The sequence below is a fragment of the Asterias amurensis genome, chromosome 4 (assembly GCF_032118995.1).
Source record: "Asterias amurensis chromosome 4, ASM3211899v1".
In the NCBI taxonomy this organism is placed as follows: domain Eukaryota; kingdom Metazoa; phylum Echinodermata; class Asteroidea; order Forcipulatida; family Asteriidae; genus Asterias; species Asterias amurensis.
In genome coordinates this window covers 22,971,879-22,993,686 of record NC_092651.1, presented here as the reverse complement: position 1 = coordinate 22,993,686, position 21,808 = coordinate 22,971,879, and the positions used below count along the sequence as shown (strand labels likewise).

Sequence of the window (21,808 nt, the reverse complement as noted above, 5' to 3'; positions counted from 1 at the left end):
AAATTATCACTCTAATTATGGAGCTATTATTGCTGAAAAGCGGGGCCAGGTTTCCAAACTGTTCATGTAACGGGGTCATGAATGCAATATAAGTTGAATGGCATTTTGACTTTTTTCTTTCTCTTTTATAATTTGATACTCTTTTACTTGAATGAAGTATGTGTCTCAGATCAATGCACGCTGGACAATATTTAGGAATCTGTGCTGGACGGCACAGTGTGTTTTACTCATAGTGCTGGGCGAAAATTGTGAGTCCAATGGGCAGGTTCTCCACGCACCGCCGGCTGGTTTACCCACCTTTCTTATCTCCTAGGTAGCCTAAGTACTAGCCACAAAAGTAACAATTTCTTGTCTTAGGCTAAAGGTTTTTTGGTCCTTTGCCAATGATTTATCAGGGAATATAAGAGTTGATTCAGTTGTTGCAAACATCAATGTTATGATGTTCAGTTCTATGAAGAATATCAGCCATGTTTGCTCATTCGAATAGTCATGTCAGTCTCTGATACAGTGTGGGTGAGTGCCAAAGAAGATGATGAAGTATATGACGACCGTTAATGTGGCTACTCTTAGGATAGGAGGATGGCAGTGCATTGGAGACTGCCGCTTGTAGACTGGATGTCTACGGTAAAACCAACCTCTGGTCAATCTGATGAAACTTTACTGGTTTGGCATTGCTCAAATGGCTTGCTAGATTGTAATGTGTTCATCTACTTTTTTTTCTTTACATCCCCAGCTTTACACTTGATGTTTGCAATGTTTACTTAAATTCTTAAATCAAATTTTGTTCATAGCGTATACATGTAGGAACATAGATGTCGCTTTATAATTAAACTTTGTATTCATCCTTCTTAAAACTAAATCATTAGTCTGTGATTTGCCTGTGCCTCACCATCAAAAAGAAAATTAATGCCAATGTTTTAATACCATAATATTTAGGAAGAATTGAATTAGAATAGATGTAACTTGTAAGAACTTAGACTAAGAGTATGACATAGAAAATGTTGTCAACATTTTGTTTAATGGTGTACCAGGCCTGATAGTGATACCGTGTCCCCTGGTCATTGCCTTGGCGCCCTTGAAATGCTCTGCAGTACAAATTTGCTATTCCATCATAGGGTGCCCTTTACCATCGAAGAAAATGCCTTGGTGCCCTTGCCCTTTCAAAAACAAAGCATACAGCCCTGGTGTACAATACATACCAGTAGGCCTTTTACCAGTTAAGTGGACCTACATGTAAGTTACTTGGTGCCCGGTGTAATCCTAAATTATAAGGGAAGTTAAATTTGCATTGGGGATAAAAAATATTAAACAATTTTTTATTAACCATACACTGATGTATGTTAGCACTGTATACTCGGTACTTTCCAGAGTCCTGTGAAAAAAAATATCACAGGCAAATTGTTTTTGACACATTGCATTTTTGGACTATCACAACTATGTAAAAAAGGATTACATAGAACCACAGTATTGAATCTACTGTAAAGTGATGTTTTGTGCTTTAAAAATATTGTGAACCATGAACATCAAAAATACGCCAATCAACATTTATAAATCATAATTTATTTTATAAACCCATTATGAATTTTAAAGGCACTGGACACTATTGGTAATTACTCAAATTGTTATAAGCATAAAACTTACTTGGTAACAAGCAATGGGGAGCTGTCGATTAATAAAACATTGTGAGAAACGGCTCCCTCTAAAGTAACATAGTTTCCGAGAAAGAAGTAATTTTTTCTACTAAAATATTTGAATTTGATTTTGAGACCTCAGAATTAGATTTTGAAGTCCCGAAATCAAGTTCAAACAACTCGACTGTCGGATAACTCGACCGCTCGGACATCTCGACGGTTGACACAGCTTGACCGTTCGGACAACTCAACAGACGTTTTTTCAACTGTCAGACAACTCGACGTAGCAGTGGCGGGGGGGGGGGGGGGGGGCCTCAGTAGGGGGGGTTCGGATTAGGGTTATGAGGGTAAGGGTTGTAATTTACAGGGAATTTCATGTAAACATGCCAGATGGTCGGAGGTCGACCGTTCAACCCAGAGACTTGTCTTGGCCATCCGTCCAGTTGTCTCAAAGTCCGAATGGTCGAGTTGTGTGACGGACGGGTTGTCTGACCTCTGAAAGCACACAACTTTGGAGTCTTTATGGTGTGACAAGGGTGTTTTTTCATCCATTATTATCCCACAACTTCGACGGCCAATTTAGTTTAAATTTTCACAGGTTTGTTATTTTTGGGCATGTTGAGATACAAAGTTTTGCTTAAGCAAAAAAATCCTTGCCTAGTTATATCAGATTACCTGCCAAGACTGTTTTATGTCAAATACGCGGTGTAATAACGAAACAGCCGTTTAACAAGAGACGAAGAGAGGAGAAAGAAATGGCGCAGACGCGCAAAATGTACAAGACACTGCGTGAACGCCGCCATGTTCGTTTATGTTTTTTCATGTTTTTTGAGCAAACGAATGGTGGCGCTAGACAGTTTGCTTTTACTGCTGAAGGGATTTTAATCACTGGCGTTTTGTCGAGTACATGTACTTGTGTAAGTTTACAGAAATAAATTAAAATTGTTCATGTAATAAGTAACAAATTAAACATTTCATCGGTGCTTATTAATTTAAATTTACCTTTTGTGTCGTGTTCTAATTCAACCCTTTCCAATAAACCAACAATTCCATTTCGTGTAAAGCGATAGCGCCTGTAAATTTCATCGTCCGTTAATAATGTATCAAGTGGGCATCTTCGGTCACGAAATAACCTTTCTCGGCGTAATGCCCGCCCGGCTTCTCTGTCTAGAAGCAGCATTAACGCCATTTGAGACTAGAGCAATGTGAGTTTAGACGACCCTTTGGGTGATCGTAAGTTACGATGTACCTTAGCTCGTTGTCAAGGAATTTGCGACGTCTAGATTGCATCGTAAGTTTCGTGAAATCGATGGGGGAGCACGTCGTAAGGTTAACGACGCGTATACATCGTAACTTGAGGTACGGCGCCTCGTAGCGCTTCGTGAAATCGACCCCTGGGTACGAAGTGGCATGAAGTGTCCAACATCCATAATTATATATAAAATAGCTCGCCCCCCTGTTGCTAGTTGCGACAACGTAACCCTCCTGCCGACGGCGTAGCCGGAGGGTTACGAAGCAGACGCAATGTGAGCAGGGCGAAATGGTTAAAAACGTACAATTTCGACAGCTAGTCAGCAGATTCGCTCCATTTTTACCACTTTTGAAAATCATGACACAAATTCTAGAAACACGAACTTGATCCTCAATGTCTAATGACTGCTTGTTGATGGGCCGAGTGTTTGAGTGACTCTCACCTCACTCAGCGACAAGCCGACAATACACTGTGTGTGTGCTACTGACACGGCCGTCATTTATTACCACAACACACTTTCTTTCATTTTCAAAACCCGTCCCACACTCTTTATAAATAATCCCTTTTTATCCCAATAAAAAAACGTTCTATGTTGATTTCGACATCTCAACAGAAGCACAAACACCGATGACATAAAATAAGCAATGACAAATGGTATGACAACACAATTTGTAGCGTAAAAAAGTAAAATAAAATCGACTTACCATGGAGGATTTTCTAAAAGCGTCAATAACGACGAGTTAAATTTATCGTACAGGCAGAAATATTAATAGTACGTCATTCTTCGAGGCTCGATGTCGCAATACACGCATTGTTTAGTGGGGAATCCCCTTTGCTAACAATAGAGGGCGCCCTTTTGGAGCAGGTTTCTCCACGGTTTACTACGGAAGCGTAATATACGGAAGTACGGAAGCGTATATAGGACATACCGAAAAAAAAAATCGGGCTCCACTATTTCGCCCGGGCGGTTTACTATTTCGCCCCGGCGGATTACTAATTCGCCCGGGCGGTTTACTATTTCGCCCGGGCGGATTACTATTTCGCCCGGGCGGATTACTAATTCGCCCGGGCGGATTACGAGGCCGCATGTTTACACAGGGCTACATGTATGATTTCAGTTTTACCTTAACAAACATCACCGAATAAAAGTTCTCTTTAACCAACCCCTTCCAGCCTCCCTTTTCTCCTTCAACCCCCCCCCCCCCCCCACTCTTTCTTCCGTGTAAACGCATTTAAACAACAAACATAAGATCTGTTCTAACAATTGCTTTGACTATTTGGCAAACCACTACTCAACATCAAACTGTCAGGGAATGGTTTATTACCAGAGACCACACCGATTATTATGGTGGCCCTGACGGGACACAGCCAGTCGTGAATATTTTTGCGACGTCGTGAATATTTTTGCGACGTCGTGAATTTATTCACGACAAGTCGCGAATATTTTTGCAACGTCGTGAATTTATTCACGACAAGTCGCGAATTTTTTCACGACTAGTCGCGAATTTTTTCACGACAAGTCGCGAATTTTTTCACGACTAGTCGCGAACATTTTCATGACGTCGTGAATATTTCTGCGACTAGTCGCTAATATTTTTTCAGTAGCTTGAGTGTGTAATTACTGTATTCACGTTGACGGCTTAGTAAGACTAAGCTGAAAGCTGTCCCGTACGATGATGGATCCGGAGGAGAATTCCGACTCTTGCAAATCGATGGTGGGTTATTTAAACAAAACTAACGTTGACGTATGGCCCTTACGGTAGGCCTAGGCCTAACGTTATAGTTTTACTAGTACTTTAGTAGGAGTAGGCTATCCTATGCTAGGCAATAAACGTTGGCACTTTCACTCTTCAGATAAAACATAACGTTATATGTCACCCGCTCCTTCTTAATGATGAATATCGAGTACATTTTATTTTTGAGTTTATATCATAATAATCCCAACAAGCAAATCTCAACATTTTAAATAAAATAAAAGTCATGACCATACGACCTTCCTGTCCAAAATAATATGTAATTTTCGATGACCTTGACACCATAAATTTTACGACCCGTTTTGAAAAACACAAACGCTAGAAAAACTTACTTTTAAAAGTGCGACGTCTCACCCACTCATGAAAACAACTATCTTTTTTAAGAAATGAAAACATCTATTTTTAACCCCGGCGTAGTCGGATCAACAATAGGTAAATTTTACAAACAACCCAAAATAAAAAAATTATTTACGACTAGTCGCGAATTTATTCACGACTAGTCGCAGAATTATTCACGACGTCGTAAAAAATATTCGCAACTAGTCGTGAAAATATTCGCGACTAGTCGTGAAAATATTCACGACGTCGCGAAAATATTCGCGACTTGTCGTGAATAAATATACGACGTCGCGAAAATATTCACGACTGGCTGTGTCCCTTCAGGGCCACCATATACTGCTCTGCGTGCGAATGAACCAGCGGACTGATTGATTGCAGAATACCTTAAGTTAATACCGTTTAAATCAAGAGAGGGCGCTATGTACATTTTGTGATTGAACATGATTGAATAAAATACACACTGTGTGGTTCCTTGCGGTTAATGTCAACCCTCTGTTTGAAACAGTTGATTTATTTCAATGTGCCTCATCAGTAGAGTTTTAGGACAATCCCCCAATATTATGTTTCATCCTTCCCCTGTGGCTTCTTCAGATTCCAGAGTGGCGGCTTGGTTAAATTCATAAGAACCATACCCCACCCCGGAATCGTTACATTTTGGTGGCAGCGGTGTGGGATCTCAAGACTGGTGAATTAAAGAACTTCGAATCAAGAAAGGAGAATTAAAGAGTTTAAAAGTGACGATAAGAGAAATTTATAAAGATGGAAAGTCCAGTACAACAAGAGATCCAGAACGAATCCTTTTTAGGTGAAGTTTCAGGGGAAGATGAAAGTAATATTTCCACGGCAAGTTCGAGTGATGAAATAAAGATTACAGGAGAGCGGTGATTCAAGATTATCAGAGTCAACTTCAAGTGATAATTCTCCAGAAACGAAAGTAATCAAACAGGGACAAGCAGTTCTAGACAAAATGAGGGCAGAATGTGATAGTCTTCAGAGAGAGTTGGAATGCGCAATGAAGAAAGAGAACAAGTAAAAGAATACAGAGCACAGTTGCAAGGCCCAATCAAGAAAACAAGACCCGATCAAGAAACAAGGCCCAACCAAGAAAACATGAAAACAAGAAATCAAAAAAACGGAGGTTGTGGTGCAAAGATCAAGATTAAACCTACAAGCTACGACGGATCCAGTTGTTGGAACGACTATGCTGTTCAATTTGAAATGCTTTCTGAAATGAATGGCTGGAGTGATGACAAAGTAAAGGCTATGTATCTCGCAGCCAATTTAAGAGGATCAGCACAGTGCGTTTTGGGTGACTTGGACGATGACAGTCGTCATGACTACACAGCGTTGGTAACCGCCTTGAACAACAGGTTCGGCTCAAATAACCAGAAATAATTATTTCGAGTACAGTTGAAGAAAAGACAACGAAAGAGGGAAGAAACATTGCCCGAGTTGGTTCAAGCAATTAGACGACTCACACGGCTTGCGTACCCATCCAGCTACTTACGTTTTACAAGAAGCTTTATCTCAAGAACATTTTGTTGACGCTCTGACCGATGGTGAGATAAGATGGCGTGTTTTCCAATCTAAACCAGAAACTCTGGCTGATGCAGTCCGCATAGCAGTGGAACTAGAGGCTTTCCAGGCGGCTGATCGCCAGCGTGGGGTAACTCGGAAAATGGCAAGAGTTATCGTACAAGAACAAGACAAAGAATCGGAGCAAAGTAAAGAAATGAAAGACATACAAGGCAAGATTCTCTCACTGTCTGATGAACTTGGCGCTCTAACCAAGGCTTTAAAGAACATGACCAGTGGGCATAAAGAGGGTGCTGGGGTTACCCAGACCGATAAAGTGACGTCATCACCGGCATATGGTCAACGCAACCAAGCAAAGAACCAGTACAGGCAAGATGGACCGAACTGGAGGCACCATGAAAGAAACAATGGAAGACCCCCTGTATGTTGGAATTGCAATGAATTTGGGCATTTTGCACGTGAGTGTCCGCACCCAAGACAGAATTCTTACAGATACAACAATAATATGGGCCAACAAGCAATGCAGCAGGGAAACGGACAGCAGCCGATTTTGAGGTCCAACGGTCGGCTGGGAAACTAAGGACAGACAGACCAAAAGAAAGCAAACCCCCATCAGTAAAGCGTGCAGTAATTAATCAAGGCATAGAAGTAACTGTTCGAGTTGAAGGCGTTCAAGTAAACTTTCTAGTGGATACTGGGGCAAGCTTGATTATCATCCGCCCAGATATGTATTACAAGATTTCCGAAAGTTCAAGACCAAGACTAGATTCGACTAACGTAAAAGTAGCCATGGCCAATTGAAAACTCGCTCCTTGTTTGGGACAAGGACGACTCAAGCTAGAATTTCAAGGTAAAGAACAAAGTAAAGTAATAAGTCAAGACGTATACCTAGCTGACATCGAGCCTGAGGGAATTCTGGGCTACGACTCCCTTGAAACGTACGACTGTACACTGAATTTGCGGAAAGGTGAAATGCAGATGGGAGGACAGCAAGTGAAATGTCACGTTTACCGGGCGTCTGCTGAAAAGTGCACCCGAGTGATAGCCGACCGAACTATTACAATCAAAGCAGGAGAAGAGATATTGCTACCCGGCAAGCTGAAACACAGAAATAGAAATTCAAAGTTTGGCATTGTTGAACCTGAGCCAAAATTCGTCAGAAATCACGAGGTCATGGTTGCCAAAACCTTGGTTGATGTCCAACAAGAATTGGTACCGATCAGAGTTAATAAGTTGAATCAAGAGAGGGCGCTATGTACATTTTGTGATTGAACATGATTGAATAAAATACACACTGTGTAGTTCCTTGGGGTTAATGTCAACCCTCTGTTTGAAACAGTTGATTTATTTCAATGTGCCCCATCAGTAGAGTTTAAGGACAATCCCCCAATATTATGTTTCATCCTTCCCCTGTGGCTTCTTCAGATTCCAGAGTGGCGGCTTGGTTAAATTCATAAGAACCATACCCCACCCCGGAATCGTTAGAATACATTCAACTTAACAGTGAAATAACGCCTGTTAATTTTTGGAGTGGGAGATATTTTGACAGGTTGGATACAGTGGGGTAACAAGAGGGAGGTGTCCCCCCATGGGCGTCAATCGGGGGGGGGGGGACAGGGGGACATGTCCCCCCACCTTTTGGAGGGTGGGGGACACAATATCAAATGTCCCCCACCTTTTTGACCACCTTTATCATGAAGCCCAAGTTTTGCACTGTGTAAGACGAAACCCTGTGTCCCTATATGGGCATTAATTCTGTGGGCAAAGGATGACACAATATCCCCTCTCTAAATTGGCCCTAAATTGCATCACAGAGCATCTAAAATGCAAAATTTTCCCGGGCCCTTAATCGGGCCCGCACCCCGAGCCGTAAAGGCTTCTCACACGCATGCTCTAAAGATTGCACCACAGAGCATCTAATTTTGTCCGGGCCCTTGAGCGGGCCCGGACCCATGCCGTAAAGGTTCTACACTCACGTGCTCACTATTCGACAGTATTTACCCCCAAAACTTGGTTCATAGAGCCGCACTTGAAGATGCTGTCAACCCAAAAGGTTCTACTGCTGCTCACATTTTTACAGATGTTCTGTTCCGTTCTGTATGCCTCTTATTGGCCTAAGGTTGCACCACAGAGCATCTAGAATGCAAAATTTTCCCAGGCCCTTGAGCGGGCCCGGACCCATGCCGTAAAGGTTCTACACTCGCGTGCTCACTCTTTGACAGTATTTTCCCCTAAAACTTGAATCATAAATCCGCACTTGAAGATGCTGTCAACCCAAAAGTTTATACTGCTGCTCACATTTTACAGATGTACTGTTCCGTTCTGTATGCCTCTTATTGGCCTAAGATTGCACCACAGAGCATCTAGAATGCAAATTTTCCCGGGCCCTTGAGCGGGCCCGGACCCATGCCGTAAAGGTTCGACACTCGTGTGCTCACTCTTTGACAGTATTTTCCCCTAAAACTTGAATCATAAATCCGCACTTGAAGATGCTGTCAACCCAAAAGTTTATACTGCTGCTCACATTTCACAGATGTTCTGTTCCGTTCTGTATGCCTCTTATTGGCCTAAGATTGCACCACAGAGCATCTAGAATTCAAAATTTTCCCGGGCCCTTCAGCGGGCCCGGACCCATGCCGTAAAGGTTCTACACTCGCGTGTTTACTCTTTGACAGTATTTTCCCCTAAAACTTGGTTCATAGAGCCGCACTTGAAGATGCTGTCAACCCAAAAGGTTCTACTGCTGCTCACATTTTTACGGATGTTCTGTTCCGTTCTGTATGCCTCTTATTGGCCTATTAGATTGCACCACAGAGCATCTAGAATGCAAAAATCTTCCGGGCCCTTAAGCGGGCCCGGACCCATGCCATAAAGGTTTCGCACTCGTGAGCTCACTCTTCGACAGATTTTCCCCATAAACTTGGTTCATATGTCCGCACTTGAAGATGCTGTCAACCCAAAAGGTTCTATACTGCTGCTCACATTTTACAGATGTTCTGTTCCATTCTGACAGATTTGCCCCCATAAAGCTTGTGTCTTGGGTCTGGTGATGATAGGGATGAAACGCCGTCTGAGCATTAGAATGCAGAAACAATACTGATATAACGAAGCTATAATTTAGTTGCTTTTTAGGTACAATAACCATGATAGCAAGAATAGGTGCATCATAGCTTGAAACAGGCATCAAATTCCAATATCTGAGAGGGGGGAACATCACCCCTCAGATTCACTAGATTGCACCAGAGAGCATCTACGGGCAAACAAAATCCAGGGGCCCTAAAGCGGGCCCCGAACCCCACGCCGTAAATGTTATGTCCCCCCACACTTCAAGACGGATTGACGTCCCTGTGTCCCCCCCTAGAAAAAAACATGATGCAAAAAATATCACCCACCTCAAAGTATGCCTTTGAAAAAGTCTGGTTATATACCACTTGCTAGACAGTAAAACCGATTCCCTCAAAATACCTCACAAGAATTACACTTGGACAAGAGATAAAACTAAGAAAAGGGACACAAATAGTTAAAAATATGACATGATGCTTTATTCCCTTTCTTTACACAATTCATCAGTCAGTTGTTATTACAATAAATTATTTCCAAGGTTGCATCAATGATCTAATAGAAGCAGTGACTGTTGGATTCTTTACATTTCAATGTTGTGAATCAGAAGCACTATAATAAAGATTATTACATGTATCATTTGCAAAGTCTTAATCTTTCATTTCATTTAATCAATGATGCATTGAAAACAAAATTTCAGAGTAGCATACCAGTACTCCGTAAAAATTGTTAAAATACTTTTTTTTCTCCTCACATTATAGGCATTTATTACCTTTTCTCTTCATTCTGCGATTCAAGTGTTTCCATGGCAGAGTTTGTCAACAAGAAACAACTTCATCATCACCTCCCAGTTGATTGGACATTTGAATCAAAATATAGAAACTTTGCATTGAAATATATGCCAAAATATATTTCATTTATAATTTTCTGTGTATAACCAAGTTTTGCAGATTTACAGTAGCATCACTCAGACCAATGTCAGGAGATCCTTTTTTTTTTTTTTTTTTTTTTTTTTTTTTTAAATAAAAGTTGAATTGGGACTTAAATACAAAAGCTGTAAAAGTGCATACATCCAGACCCATATCAACAATAAAAACATAATTAATAAAAATATTAATGGCTTCTTACTTAGCCCTCATATCCGTCACTCAGTTTTTTAGATTTTATCTGCAAGGCATTGTGGGGCTACGTTTGAAGTATGAGACCTTGGGCCTACTCCTTTAACATAGCACCATGTAATGGTTTACAAGGTGCTAAGTCGCAATATATAGCCAATCAAACTGACATAAGTACAAATTATTCTCTGACGACACATCTGTCAGCACCAGTTGAATAAAAAAGACCAACATTTCCTTTTCCCTTTGAAGTACAAAGCCTGAAACTTGTCAAAACTAAATAGGTACGAAACATTCCAACTTAAAGCCATTGGACACTTTCGGTACAGAAACAAAACAAAAAAGTTCACAGATTTACAAATAACTTACAGGGTCTACAGAAGGTAATGGTGAAAGACTTCTCTTGAAATATTATTCCATGAAATGCTTTCTTTTTTGGGAAAACATTAAAACAATATCAATTCTCGATATCGAGAATTACGGAGTTATTTAAAACACATGTCAGGACATGGTGAAACGTGCGGAAACAAGGGTGAGTTTTCCCATTATATTCTCCAGACTCCGATGACCGATTGAGCCTAAATTTTCACAGGTTGTTATATCATACTTTTTTATATAGAAGTTGTGATACACAAAGTGTGGGCCTTGGACATAACTGTTTACCGAAAGTGTACAATGGCTTTAACACCACAAAGTTATTACTGTCATACAATAAGATAGTTGTGGACATGACATGTCAACATAACATTAAATGCTTTGAAGCACTTTAACATTTTACAATTTTTAACTAGGTTTTTGTTCCTATAAATTTGCAACATAAAACATTCAGCAAGTAATTTGGACATGAACACAGTCTTAAAAACCTTCAATTAAATTTCAGTAAATATGTAAAGCTATTTCAGAAAACCCCCCAATTAATTAACAAGTAAAAGATGGAATGTATTGATGTGTTTTAAAAACACTAAATAATAATAACAACAATAACAACATTTCTAGAGTACTAAATACTTTAAAAGTAAACTTAGAGTTGTGATTCTGATAAAGAATGTCTCATAAGTGAACTTAATGAATTAAACCCAAGTGTCACGACTAGGACTCAAACCCAGACGCTACTAATCAAAAACACCAGAGCTTGAGATACTTGGTTTTTTTTGGAACCATTCAAGCCCATTCATCAATTATAGATTTATACATGAATGTGTAAATTGGGTAACAAACATTCCGGTATTAACGGTAAGCATTCAAGTCCTGTACCAATTTAAAAACCAGCAAACTGGCTCAGTGCAGTGTCATTCCCCAGTGTCATTCCTCACATTATAGGCATTTATTACCTTTTCTCTTCATTCTGCGATTCAAGTGTTTCCATGGCAGAGTTTGTCAACAAGAAACAACTTCATCATCACCTCCCAGTTGATTGGACATTTGAATCAAAATATAGAAACTTTGCATTGAAATATATGCCAAAATATATTTCATTTATAATTTTCTGTGTATAACCAAGTTTTGCAGATTTACAGTAGCATTTTTTTTTTTTTAAATAAAAGTTGAATTGGGACTTAAATACAAAAGCTGTAAAAGTGCATACATCCAGACCCATATCAACAATAAAAACATAATTAATAAAAATATTAATGGCTTCTTACTTAGCCCTCATATCCGTCGAGAATTACGGAGTTATTTAAAACACATGTCAGGACATGGTGAAACGTGCGAAAACAAGGGTGAGTTTTCCCATTATATTCTCCAGACTCCGATGACCGATTGAGCCTAAATTTTCACAGGTTGTTATATCATACTTTTTTATATAAGTTGTGCTTATTTTGTCCACAAACCAGGTTGTAAAAAAAGAGTTTGATTCTTAAGGTTTCTTCATCATCATACTTTATAATGATTACAAAGTGTCTGTAATTTGAACTCAGTAAATCTAACTCAACAAGTTGATGCTTCCTGAATTACTTGAATGTTAAAAGTACTCAAAAAATGAAAAACGATAATGACATAACATTTTAGTTGATGGGAACCAGAGAGTGATATGCAAATCATGCCTTTTGAAAGACAAAGCTAAGCAAATGTTCAGAAAAAAACTAAGGTAATAATGAGGATAACCTGACGCCCAAAACCCAACACCAAAACATGTATGCAGCCATTATGAATGTTAGTCCTGTGAAACTAATAGCTCCTAACACGTAAGTTCTGAATTGTGGAGCTCTGAAAAATGTCCACCCTGCAAACAAACCCTCATATCTAGAGCTCTGTATCAGTGTACAGCTCAGAAAAAGAGGCCACACATCAGGTAAAAATCAGGTTATTGCAAAAACATTGTGCCACATGTACATTAAAACCATTTTAAGTGGGTTGAAAGCATACCTAATACTGGCTTATTGTGTTAAAGGAACCTTACAGAATTGATTTTTGCTAACCCCTTTAACCCCTGTAATTTCCCCTTGCACAGCGAAAAAGTAGGAGATCCGGCTTTTGCGTTTTCATGAACACGACGCGCTGCACACAGACCACGTTTTGTACAATTTTCACGAAGAGACAGTTTTGTTGATAACAATTACTCATTAATTAAACCGTTATGGACAAAATTGGAAACAGATTTGTATGATTTAGGATCTCTTCTTTCCTGATATGTAAAAATGTCAAAGATTACACATCGAAAAGTCTATGAACCAGTGATTTCAAAATTAGCAAAACTTCAACCGTGATTTTTCTCCAAACATACATTTTTGGCTGCAGGGGACAAATTGACCCTTCGTGAAAACGGTGACGACTTGCATCATAAAAAACCAGTCACACAGATTACCAGTACAGCCTCTCAAGAAACACACCTACATGTGGGTTTCTTCTTAACAATCTCCTCAACCAAAACTCTCACCACGTCCATTCTTGGTATCTCTCTGAGCTTCTGAAGTACTTCCTCTAGGTCCACAGGTACGCTCCTGCTTGAGTGAAGCAATGCGAAAACCCCTTCAAGGTCTTTGCATTCCTTCAAGTCAGTCTTGGGCTTGAGTTTCAGCATCTCACCTAGAATCCTGAAGTCATTTGATGAGACTTGATTACCAGACCTGTCCACAGGAGTCATCATCTGACTGCACTTCTTCCTGATACCACACTCCAAGTCTTCCCAGTGAATACCTTGCACACAATACATGGAACAAAACATCAATTAGAATAAACCATTTGCAAGTTACATTTGAATAATATCTTGTACAATGACTTGCATAGTCACAATGTACCGCTTACATTTGAATTCCTCAGACTATAGAGATAGTTGCTTTGTCAAATGGTTCGGGGCAAGCCTTTGCATAGCAACCTCCAGATGAGCAAACCCTGGTACCATTGTGCCATACACATCCATTCAGAATTCTTACGTAACTATGCAAAATCTTGCCCCTAATCATGTGACATACCAACTGTCTCTATAGTCTGAGGAATTCAAATTTAAGTGATAACTTGTAATCAAACATGTCTTTGTATCAGACAATATTCAAATCTAAAATGCAAATGGCTTATTCTATAAATACACGGTCAACGGCAACAATTTTTTTACCTTTAAAAAAAAAAAAAAATACCAAATAATCGACTTGAAAATGTTATTTGTGTAAAATGTACAGGTACTATTGGTTTATATAATCACAATAGGAAACTGTCTTTTTTTAATACAGCTACGGCTACAGCTAGATCCCTGTGTCATCATGCATTGAATACCCTTTCTGACACCCTCAGCCACAGTCGTAGCCATAATCGTAACTTCGGACATATGTTCTCATGATAAAAATGTTTTTCACACAATGGAGTATTTATTTTTCATAGCAGAAAACACGCTCCAAGTCTTCCCTGTGAATACCTCACACAATGGAGTATTTATTTTTCATAGCAGAAAACACAGAGCTGTTCCTAAAAACTGTTTGCTAAAAAACAAACAACATCATAATAATAATCATAATAATAATCATAATAATCATAATAATCATAATAATCATAATAATCATAATAATCATAATAATCATAATAATCATAATAATCATAATAATCATAATAATCATAATAATCATAATAATCATAATAATCATAATAATCATAATAATCATAATAATCATAATAATCATAATAATCATAATAATCATAATAATCATAATAATCATCATCATCATCATCATCATCATCATAATCATCATAATCATCATCATCATCATCATCATCATCATAATCATAATCATAATCATAATCATAATCATAATCATAATCATAATCATAATCATAATCATAATCATAATCATAATCATAATCATCATCATAATCATAATCATCATCATAATCATCATCATCATCATCATCATCATCATCATCATCATCATCATCATCATCATCATCATCATCATCATCATCATCATCATCATCATCATCATCATCATCATCATCATCATCATCATCATCATCATCATCATCATCATCATCATCATCATCATCATCATCATCATCATCATCATCATCATCATCATCATCATCATCATCATCATCATCATAATCATAATCATAATCATAATCATAATCATAATCATAATCATAATCATAATCATAATCATAATCATAATCATAATCATAATCATAATCATAATCATAATCATAATCATAATCATAATCATAATCATAATCATAATCATAATCATAATCATAATCATAATCATAATCATAATCATAATCATAATCATAATCATAATCATAATCATAATCATAATCATAATCATAATCATAATCATAATCATAATCATAATCATAATCATAATCATAATCATAATCATAATCATAATCATAATCATAATCATAATCATAATCATAATCATAATCATAATCATAATCATAATCATAATCATAATCATAATCATAATCATAATCATAATCATAATCATAATCATAATCATAATCATAATCATCATCATCATAATCATCATCATCATCATCATCATCATCATCATCATCATCATCATCATCATCATCATCATCATCATCATCATCATCATCATCATCATCATCATCATCATCATCATCATCATCATCATCATCATCATCATCATCATCATCATCATCATCATCATCATCATCATCATCATCATCATCATCATCATCATCATCATCATCATCATCATCATCATCATCATCATCATCATCATCATCATCATCATCATCATCATCATCATCATCATCATCATCATCATCATCATCATCATCATCATCATCATCATCATCATCATCATCATCATCATCATCATCATCATCATCATCATCATCATCATCATCATCATCATCATCATCATCATCATCATCATCATCATCATCATCATCATCATCATCATCATCATCATCATCATCATCATCATCATCATCATCATCATCATCATCATCATCATCATCATCATCATCATCATCATCATCATCATCATCATCATCATCATCATCATCATCATCATCATCATCATCATCATCATCATCATCATCATCATCATCATCATCATCATCATCATCATCATCATCATCATCATCATCATCATCATCATCATCATCATCATCATCATCATCATCATCATCATCATCATCATCATCATCATCATCATCATCATCATCATCATCATCATCATCATCATCATCATCATCATCATCATCATCATCATCATCATCATCATCATCATCATCATCATCATCATCATCATCATCATCATCATCATCATCATCATCATCATCATCATCATCATCATCATCATCATCATCATCATCATCATCATCATCATCATCATCATCATCATCATCATCATCATCATCATCATCATCATCATCATCATCATCATCATCATCATCATCATCATCATCATCATCATCATCATCATCATCATCATCATCATCATCATCATCATCATCATCATCATCATCATCATCATCATCATCATCATCATCATCATCATCATCATCATCATCATCATCATCATCATCATCATCATCATCATCATCATCATCATCATCATCATCATCATCATCATCATCATCATCATCATCATCATCATCATCATCATCATCATCATCATCATCATCATCATCATCATCATCATCATCATCATCATCATCATCATCATCATCATCATCATCATCATCATCATCATCATCATCATCATCATCATCATCATCATCATCATCATCATCATCATCATCATCATCATCATCATCATCATCATCATCATCATCATCATCATCATCATCATCATCATCATCATCATCATCATCATCATCATCATCATCATCATCATCATCATCATCATCATCATCATCATCATCATCATCATCATCATCATCATCATCATCATCATCATCATCATCATCATCATCATCATCATCATCATCATCATCATCATCATCATCATCATCATCATCATCATCATCATCATCATCATCATCATCATCATAATCATCATCATAATCATAATCATAATCATAATCATAATCATAATCATAATCATAATCATAATCATAATCATAATCATAATCATAATCATAATCATAATCATAATCATAATCATCATCATAATCATAATCATCATCATAATCATCATCATAATCATAATCATCATCATCATCATAATCATCATCATCATCATCATCATCATCATCATCATCATCATCATCATCATCATCATCATCATCATCATCATCATCATCATCATCATCATCATCATCATCATCATCATCATCATCATCATCATCATCATCATCATCATCATCATCATCATCATCATCATCATCATCATCATCATCATCATCATCATCATCATCATCATCATCATCATCATCATCATCATCATCATCATCATCATCATCATCATCATCATCATCATCATCATCATCATCATCATCATCATCATCATCATCATCATCATCATCATCATCATCATCATCATCATCATCATCATCATAATCATAATAATAATCATAATAATAATCATAATCATAATAATAATAATAATAATAATAATAATAATAATAATAATAATAATAATAATAATAATAATAATAATAATAATAATAATAATAATAATAATAATAATAATAATAATAATAATAATAATAATAATAATAATAATAATAATAATAATAATAATAATAATAATAATAATAATAATAATAATAATAATAATAATAATAATAATAATAATAATAATAATAATAATAATAATAATAATAATAATAATAATAATAATAATAATAATAATAATAATAATAATAATAATAATAATAATAATAATAATAATAATAATAATAATAATAATAATAATAATAATAATAATAATAATAATAATAATAATAATAATAATAATAATAATAATAATAATAATAATAATAATAATAATAATAATAATAATAATAATAATAATAATAATAATAATAATAATAATAATAATAATAATAATAATAATAATAATAATAATAATAATAATAATAATAATAATAATAATAATAATAATAATAATAATAATAATAATAATAATAATAATAATAATAATAATAATAATAATAATAATAATAATAATAATAATAATAATAATAATAATAATAATAATAATAATAATAATAATAATAATAATAATAATAATAATAATAATAATAATAATAATAATAATAATAATAATAATAATAATAATAATAATAATAATAATAATAATAATAATAATAATAATAATAATAATAATAATAATAATAATAATAATAATAATAATAATAATAATAATAATAATAATAATAATAATAATAATAATAATAATAATAATAATAATAATAATAATAATAATAATAATAATAATAATAATAATAATAATAATAATAATAATAATAATAATAATAATAATAATAATAATAATAATAATAATAATAATAATAATAATAATAATAATAATAATAATAATAATAATAATAATAATAATAATAATAATAATAATAATAATAATAATAATAATAATAATAATAATAATAATAATAATAATAATAATAATAATAATAATAATAATAATAATAATAATAATAATAATAATAATAATAATAATAATAATAATAATAATAATAATAATAATAATAATAATAATAATAATAATAATAATAATAATAATAATAATAATAATAATAATAATAATAATAATAATAATAATAATAATAATAATAATAATAATAATAATAATAATAATAATAATAATAATAATAATAATAATAATAATAATAATAATAATAATAATAATAATAATAATAATAATAATAATAATAATAATAATAATAATAATAATAATAATAATAATAATAATAATAATAATAATAATAATAATAATAATAATAATAATAATAATAATAATAATAATAATAATAATAATAATAATAATAATAATAATAATAATAATAATAATAATAATAATAATAATAATAATAATAATAATAATAATAATAATAATAATAATAATAATAATAATAATAATAATAATAATAATAATAATAATAATAATAATAATAATAATAATAATAATAATAATAATAATAATAATAATAATAATAATAATAATAATAATAATAATAATAATAATAATAATAATAATAATAATAATAATAATAATAATAATAATAATAATAATAATAATAATAATAATAATAATAATAATAATAATAATAATAATAATAATAATAATAATAATAATAATAATAATAATAATAATAATAATAATAATAATAATAATAATAATAATAATAATAATAATAATAATAATAATAATAATAATAATAATAATAATAATAATAATAATAATAATAATAATAATAATAATAATAATAATAATAATAATAATAATAATAATAATAATAATAATAATAATAATAATAATAATAATAATAATAATAATAATAATAATAATAATAATAATAATAATAATAATAATAATAATAATAATAATAATAATAATAATAATAATAATAATAATAATAATAATAATAATAATAATAATAATAATAATAATAATAATAATAAATAATAATAATAATAATAATAATAATAATAATAATAATAATAATAATAATAATAATAATAATAATAATAATAATAATAATAATAATAATAATAATAATAATAATAATAATAATAATAATAATAATAATAATAATAATAATAATAATAATAATAATAATAATAATAATAATAATAATAATAATAATAATAATAATAATAATAATAATAATAATAATAATAATAATAATAATAATAATAATAATAATAATAATAATAATAATAATAATAATAATAATAATAATAATAATAATAATAATAATAATAATAATAATAATAATAATAATAATAATAATAATAATAATAATAATAATAATAATAATAATAATAATAATAATAATAATAATAATAATAATAATAATAATAATAATAATAATAATAATAATAATAATAATAATAATAATAATAATAATAATAATAATAATAATAATAATAATAATAATAATAATAATAATAATAATAATAATAATAATAATAATAATAATAATAATAATAATAATAATAATAATAATAATAATAATAATAATAATAATAATAATAATAATAATAATAATAATAATAATAATAATAATAATAATAATAATAATAATAATAATAATAATAATAATAATAATAATAATAATAATAATAATAATAATAATAATAATAATAATAATAATAATAATAATAATAATAATAATAATAATAATAATAATAATAATAATAATAATAATAATAATAATAATAATAATAATAATAATAATAATAATAATAATAATAATAATAATAATAATAATAATAATAATAATAATAATAATAATAATAATAATAATAATAATAATAATAATAATAATAATAATAATAATAATAATAATAATAATAATAATAATAATAATAATAATAATAATAATAATAATAATAATAATAATAATAATAATAATAATAATAATAATAATAATAATAATAATAATAATAATAATAATAATAATAATAATAATAATAATAATAATAATAATAATAATAATAATAATAATAATAATAATAATAATAATAATAATAATAATAATAATAATAATAATAATAATAATAATAATAATAATAATAATAATAATAATAATAATAATAATAATAATAATAATAATAATAATAATAATAATAATAATAATAATAATAATAATAATAATAATAATAATAATAATAATAATAATAATAATAATAATAATAATAATAATAATAATAATAATAATAATAATAATAATAATAATAATAATAATAATAATAATAATAATAATAATAATAATAATAATAATAATAATAATAATAATAATAATAATAATAATAATAATAATAATAATAATAATAATAATAATAATAATAATAATAATAATAATAATAATAATAATAATAATAATAATAATAATAATAATAATAATAATAATAATAATAATAATAATAATAATAATAATAATAAATAAGACTTATTATAAAGCGCATTTTACAAAGATACAATGTACACAAAGTTAAGTTTGGCTGCGCTTTCAGTTTTCCTCTCGGCCATTCTTGGTTTTAAGTGACCAGTAAAGTTACCTGTAAAGATTTGGTGAAAATTTTTACCAATCTCCCGAGTCTCGGTATCTGAACTCCACAGTGACATGGGAGGAATAGAAATCCAAAAAACAACAACAATTTGTTACGGGTTATGAACCAGGTGAATGGGTCAATATTAAAGCGACACGTTGCCTTAAATCGGCGAGTTGAAAAGCATTTGAAACGTTTGTTATAAAATGGATAAATGGTTGGAAAGATGTTTTTAAAGTTGAATATAACGATCCCCACATATATGCCTCGAAATTGCATGTTTTTCCTTATACGGCGGAACTAACACGGCACGCCATTTTATGGAGTCAAGTTTTTGACTCCATAAAATGGCCGACAAACAATCTATAAACAAATTATGATACTTACTTCCTCCACAACTGCATGCCTTTTGAAAAGAATCTTCAAAATTCTCCTCTTTACTTTTTCGCTCAGCCTACACACATAGTAAGAAAAGGACA

The 21,808-nt window shown here is 31.5% G+C and overlaps 1 protein-coding gene across 6 annotated transcripts in view; it reads right to left on the bottom strand.

Moving 5' to 3' along the window:
- The window catches only part of LOC139936505 (uncharacterized), an 87,872-nt gene that overhangs the window by 29,044 nt on the left and 37,020 nt on the right, over positions 1-21,808 (bottom strand). The window contains exons 13-14 of one of the 6 annotated variants that reach the window (XM_071931339.1): positions 21,717-21,783; positions 13,256-13,825 (exon numbers count right to left, since the gene is read on the bottom strand). The exons of the other annotated variants lie outside the window; for them this stretch is intronic. Of the exons in view, the coding sequence (XP_071787440.1) occupies positions 13,506-13,825; positions 21,717-21,783 (387 nt within the window). The 3' untranslated portion in view covers positions 13,256-13,505. Of the gene's footprint in view, positions 1-13,255; positions 13,826-21,716; positions 21,784-21,808 lie in introns of those variants that run through there. 6 annotated transcript variants of the gene reach the window in all.